Source organism: Mustela putorius, unplaced genomic scaffold, assembly GCF_011764305.1.
Source record: "Mustela putorius furo isolate JIRA1106 unplaced genomic scaffold, ASM1176430v1.1 tig00003834_pilon_pilon_pilon, whole genome shotgun sequence".
Taxonomy (NCBI): Eukaryota; Metazoa; Chordata; class Mammalia; order Carnivora; family Mustelidae; genus Mustela; species Mustela putorius.
The window spans coordinates 98,611,501-98,617,500 of NW_025421987.1; the positions used below are offsets into that span (position 1 = coordinate 98,611,501).

The window sequence follows — 6,000 nt, forward strand, 5'->3', positions numbered from 1 at the left end:
AGAGGGAAGAAACTCCTCACAGACAATACCAAGGTTTTAATTATCATGACTGGGAGAGGGGAGATGAGATGCCGCTCATAGAATTAAAGAACACAAGAGAAGGAGCTAGTGTGGGGAGTTGGAAAGACATGCAGAATTGAGTCTAGGGCTGGCTGAAGTCACGTGGCAGCAAAGACTCCAAATGAAACTGTGTGAATTCATAGGACCAAACCCCAACAGAAAGGTAGAGGTAGAAGATATTTCCACATCAATCTCTTTTCACTTATACTCTGAACACTTTTTTTTTCCTTTAAGTCTCAAAAAAGGAGTTTTCTCCTTTGCTCACCAAAACTAAGCTCTTGTCTCACCTCTCCGGGCATCTAACACAATTAATCTAGCACCTTCAGTGTTTCTTGTCTATAAGCTTTCTCCCTTCCACCTATAAACCTCTTCTGACTCCCTGGCAAAACAAAACAAAACAAAACAGAACACTCCTTTTCTTGATACTAACATTTCTTCTGACTGGCACCCAACCTCTTTTTCCTTTCTCTAATAAACCATGCAAGTAATGGGTTCCTACCTACCACCCCACACCCTTACTCTATCTCTTCTAATACTGGGCTCCCAAGAGGTCACAGTAGCTTCGTGTTCATCACATCAAGTGACAGTTATCTAGCGCTCTTCTTGCTTAACCTGTCTGCAGCTTGTCTTCACATGAGAACCCACACAGACTCCCTAGGTTCTCCAGCATCAATCTCCTTTGTTGCCATGTTACGAATAAGGGTTTCCCCCCCAAATTCTAACTTTAGTCCTTCCCTCCTTCCCCCCACTCCTTCCATCCAACAGCCAAAGCTTCAGGTGCACCCAGCCTTGACCCAGAAGGCTTCCAAGTCCACACCACCAGCCCGAATCTCCTGCCTATGCTGTTGTCTTGAGTCCCATTTTTTTTTCCACAAAAAATCTCCAACTGGCTGTCCATCAGTCATCCCTAGTTATCACTTCCAAAGCCAACATCATTATCTCCCCTGCAAACTGGTTCTTGTCCTCAGTCAGACATGTCAGTCAGCACACTGTTAGTCCTCCACACTCTCAACCCAGCTACTCCATTTCTTCCTGGGCTTACTTTTCTTCTCCCCCTGATAGCTAGTTTGTCAACAAACCTCCACATTTCTGCCTTTAAAAATGTCTCTCAGAGCTGTCCCTGACTCCCCATCCTTTTTGCCACCAACCCAGACCAAGCTCCCTCCCACTCAGCTCTGAATCAGCATCCTATGTCTTTAGATTCTCTCTCTCTTTTCTCCACTTCATCAATCACATTACCCCCAGGTTAACCTTTCCAAATACCACTTTGTTCAGGATGTAGCTTGCTCAAGAATCTACTGACTCTGAATCAAACCCAAATCCTCTTTTGAGCTTCCCAGACTCTCCCTACCTGGTCCTGCCCCACTTATCTATCCTTATGTCCTATAACTCCCTAACTTACCCCTTCTATTTGGTGTCCAGGAACCTCAATGCCAATGCCCCAAACTCCTCTCTACTTTTACCCGTGTTGTTCCTCCCACTCTCCAGCCCCTTCGAGGACGACCTTTGATTCTAACTCATCTATGGTTCTGTCAACTTTTTATCTTATAGAACCATAATGTTTACCAATTACTTAATCTCCAAGTGAGCAATAATTGTCAAACTCTTCTTAAAAGTTCTTTGAGGTCAAAGACCACTCTGAATATTTTGTTTGTATTCCACAGCACCCTGGACAGCAGAAGGCTCCTAGTAGGAGTTGAAAAGTCCTTGTTGGTTTTCTATTCTGACTGGTTTCTATTCCCAGTTCCCATATTTCACCTCCTCTACATCATAAAAATGATCAATAAAACTATTGTGATGGAACCCACCAATCTATAAGAATAGCGGGTACCTGTGTGCGTGTATAAGAATAGTAGGGTACCTATGTGCACGTGTTTGTGCGTGTGTGCACATGCAGGGACTTGAAATTTAGGGAATCTAGCTTACTCAGTCGGTCAAAATAACTGAAATACCAAAATAATGAGAAGAGGACAAGTAAGGGATCAAAATGATAGAATTACTCTTAACATGTCTTATTAGAAGCAGAGTATGCCAGGGTTTTGGCAAAGCAATTGTCAGTCTCGTCATTATGCATGTAAAATTTTCCACCAGGAAGTAGGGGGTAACTTTAGTGCTAGGGACTTTGAAAATGTGTTTGAAGTTTTCTCGGTGGTTCAACTGAATAAATGTATAATCTGTCTGGCCTACCAGGTGCAGCGCTCTGTTCCATAAAGATGGAGAATCATAAGGGAGAAGGTTACAAAATATGGCCTTATTCCAGGCTTAAGAATCCTTAGTAAGAGCCCAGGATAGAAATTAGAAGAGGTAAGATCAGGAAGAAGAGCACAGAAGACCCCGTTGGGGGATGGGAGGGAGACAATCCTAGACCCAGCCCCTGGCAGTATACAACCCCACTTGCAACTTGTTAAAGGTCACCATACATTTCCAGCCTTATTCATTGAGAATTTAACCTTTCTCTGATTCTAAGTGCACATCAGACCTGGAGAGGCCACTTCCAACCAAACAAAAAACAAAAACAAAACAAAACAAAAAAGGCTACCCAAGGAGGAAAGAGAATATCCTCAACAAGAGACAGACCCCAGTCTGATATTTATTCTGTGATGTGAGCCAGGGCTAGACAATATAAGTCACACACTATGTTTTGTAAGGCCCTGGGAAAAGTAACACATTGGACCATTATAGGCCATTAACACCATTAACACTGTGTGAAATTACCAAACCTCCAGAAACAGAACTCAGCTCCAAGGGCCTGGGACAGAGAATGGACAGGAACTAGTATTTATATTGGGAGAAAAGGGGAAGGAGGAGTGATTGCCAAAAGATGAAAGCGGGGTCCAGAAATGGAAGGTGGGAAGGCTCACATTCCAAGAGTTATTTTTCCTCTAGAGCTAAGAAAAGACAGATTTGGCCAGAAATGGGAGGCAAGGGTGGTGGGGGGTGGGGGAGGATGTCAGGGGAGACCTCCTGGCAAGTGTTTCACTTAGGCCAGGGAACCTTTCCCTTAGATGCCAGGTTATAAACTTAGGTCAAGAGCCTCCTTAGAAACCATGTTTGGGTCCTGGGCAGTGTGAGTGAGTGTGTGAGTGCAAGAGATAGAGACTGATGGGGGGTGGGGGTTAAGAATGCATATATAGAATGCAGTTCTGGGGAAAAAGAAGGAGGGAGAGAAGTGAGGCTGAGCCCTGGGAAGCCGGAGAGGATAACAGGGGTTTCCTCTGCTTTTTCCAGGTCCTGGCATCAATCAGCTCCTGTCCTCCAGTTCTTTCCTCTTCAGACCAACCAGAAAATGAACATATGGGCCAATCAAGTCTTGACTTCTAAAGCCACAAGTCTCCCCAGCAAAGCACCCCACCCTCTTCCCTAGAGATGACCTCTAGGGCAAGGCAACGAGATTAGGAAACAGATGGATGTGCAGAGAGCCTTCAGCGCTAACCTGATCCTTGACCCCAACAGTTCATGTCCTCTAATCCAACTTTTGTAAAGACAGGGCAGATGTGCAGCCTCCCCATAACTTAACGGACTCCTTGGGACAAAGATTCCAGACAAAATGGTTCCAGACATGGGAGATGAGGAACTGCTGGAAGCCACAGGTAAATGAGAGATGGGGAATCCCTGGCCGGCAGAGAAACAGGGCCACAGGTGGTGGGAGACGAGGGGGTCTGTTCTGGGGAAGGGGCTATGAAGCCAGGGAACAAGAAGAGCTACAGACCTGGGGGAATGGGAGGGGGCAGGGACCGCGAACAGCTGTAAAGACAAATCTGGGGGCTCCATATACCACAGGCAAGCAAAGATTCAGTGGGTGTGTATGAGGAGGACGCTAACTCACACTTCCAGGAATGAGTGGTTCTTACGAAAAGCTCATCCTTTCCCAGAACTGTAAAAGAGGAGGACACGGAGGAGGTCCGAGGCGCCCACAGCACTCCCAGCCCCGTCTGCCTCTCAAGTGGGAGACGCCGGCTCCTCACACGCACCAGGCATGACCGTCCTTGGTCCGCCCGGCTGCTGACTGTCAGCAGCGTGCGCGACTCCCTGTCCCCCGCTGCCCCACTCTACGCGTCAGGGCCCCGGGCCCCTGGCCGGAGAAGGGGTGCCCACCCCGGGCGGCCGGAGGCTGGCTGACAGGCGCTGGGGGAGGGGGGAGCCGAGGGAGGGGCCGGGGACGCCGGTAGCCGAGCCGCGCGCTGCAAAGTGATCCAACATCGCCCCATCCCCGCGCTCCGGGAGCAGGCGGCTGAGGGGACCGCCTCCGGCCTCCCCAACACCGACTCCCGCAAGTGGGGTGAACGCCGAGGGGTGCCTGGCTCCCAGCCCCCACCCCTCCCCAAAACGCAAGCAGCATTGCCATAACAACAAGAACCTCGGCAACTCCAGCCCGACGACGAGGACTGACCCCCGACACGCACACCCCAGCAACAGCCCTCCTTCCCCAAACTTGTCCGACGCGCCGCGTCCCAGGCAGCAGCCCTCCCCCGGGCCGCCCGCGCCCTGCCCAGCTTACCTGTCCGGAAAAAGGCGTCCACGTCCGAGTCGGCTGCTCCTCCTTCCTCCGCTGCCCCCTCCGGGGGGTTCATGACTGGGGGAGGCGTCCGTGGGCAGCCGGGGCCGGCCGAGCCCGGGGCCGAGCTGCGGGGCGCCCGCTGGGCGGAGGGCGCGGGGCGCAGCGGCCGCGGCCGCAGACCCAGCGGACTCGCGGCTTCGAGGGCGGGCGGCTCGGGCAGCTCAGGCGGCTGGGGCGGCAGGGCTGGGGCAGAGGACGCCCAGCCTCCCTCAGACGGAGGCGCGCGGCGGACTGGGGGCGCCTGCCGCTGGCTTCCCCATGGTCCCCCTTCCCCGCGGGCGCTGGCCGCCTGCTGTCTGGCCGGGGCCGGGGTCCGGGCTGCCTGGGCGCCCGCTCTCCCTCAGCAGCGGCAGCTGGCTCTCCTCCTCGCCCGTCTGCCTGTCTCTATTGTTCAGCCCTGCTCTGCTCTCCTCTTTATTTTTCCTCCTCCCTCCCACCCTCCCTGTCTCTCTACCTCCTCCCTCCCTCGCTCTCTCGCTCGCTCGCTGCCTCCCTCCCTCGCTCGCTCTCTGGCTCCCCCTCTGGCTCCCGCCGCCGCCTCTCCGGCTCCTCCCCCGGCTCCCGCTCCCTAGTCCCGGCCAACAATGACCCGGGCAGCGCGGAGCCGAACTGAAGCCCCGGCCCCCGCCGGCCGCTCGGCGCGGGCCACCCGCGGCGCGGACGCCTCCCTCCCCCGCGGCCGCGCGCCGGCCTCTCCCGGAGCCGAGCCTGAGCCTCGAGCTATTGTTCGGGGCTGCGCTAGGCCGGCTTCCTGAGCCCCGCAGGAAAAGCCCCGGCGGAGGTGGCGGCCGAGGAGGGGGCGGGGCCGCCGGGCGAGTGCGGGGCCGCCGGGCTCGCCCAGGGGCTCCGCCGCCGCGGCCCCGCGCCCTGGTCTCTCGGCTCGCGCGCTCGTGCTTCCGCCCCCGCTGCCGCCCTCCGCCCCACCCCGCACCCAGGTGTGTGAAGGAAACCCCGCGCTGCCCGCCCGCCTCCTCTTCAGACGGGTCCCGGAGCTGCACTGACCTGTCCCTAGAGGCTGGACTTTTCCCCCTCCTTCCTGACGAAGCTCTCGCCTGTCTCCCTCCCTTCCTGAGCCTCTCGCATTTTCCTCACCATCTCGCCTTAGCTCCTCTCTTTTAGAGCCTTTCGTTTCCTTTTTCCCCTCTTCAGCGCCCCTTGAAACATCTCTGCCTGTCTCTGTGACTCTTTGTCCCGCTCATTCCTCTTGCGATGTCTCCCTGCCCATCTCTCCCTCCCCCGTCACTCTCTTCAGTCTCTCATTTGTCTCTGCCCTGCCTCAGCACTTGGCCCGTATCTCGGAGCTCCTCTTGGACAGCTGTCAAAACTCCCTAATCCCCGGGGGCCTTCTCTGTTTTGTTCCTCTCCCTTGTGTGAACGTAGAG

General features: G+C 54.3%; 1 protein-coding gene across 18 annotated transcripts in view; it reads right to left on the reverse strand.

Annotated features, from left to right (window-relative positions):
- Positions 1-5,039, reverse strand: part of KALRN (kalirin RhoGEF kinase) — a 659,936-nt gene extending 654,897 nt beyond the window's left edge. For all 18 annotated transcript variants that reach the window (XM_045088796.1, XM_045088794.1, XM_045088793.1 and 15 more), the window contains exon 1: positions 4,559-5,039. In XM_045088796.1, coding sequence (XP_044944731.1) covers positions 4,559-4,631 — 73 coding nt within the window. In that variant the 5' untranslated portion in view covers positions 4,632-5,039. The remainder of the gene's footprint in view (positions 1-4,558) is intronic.
- Between the last annotated feature and the right edge of the window lie 961 nt (positions 5,040-6,000).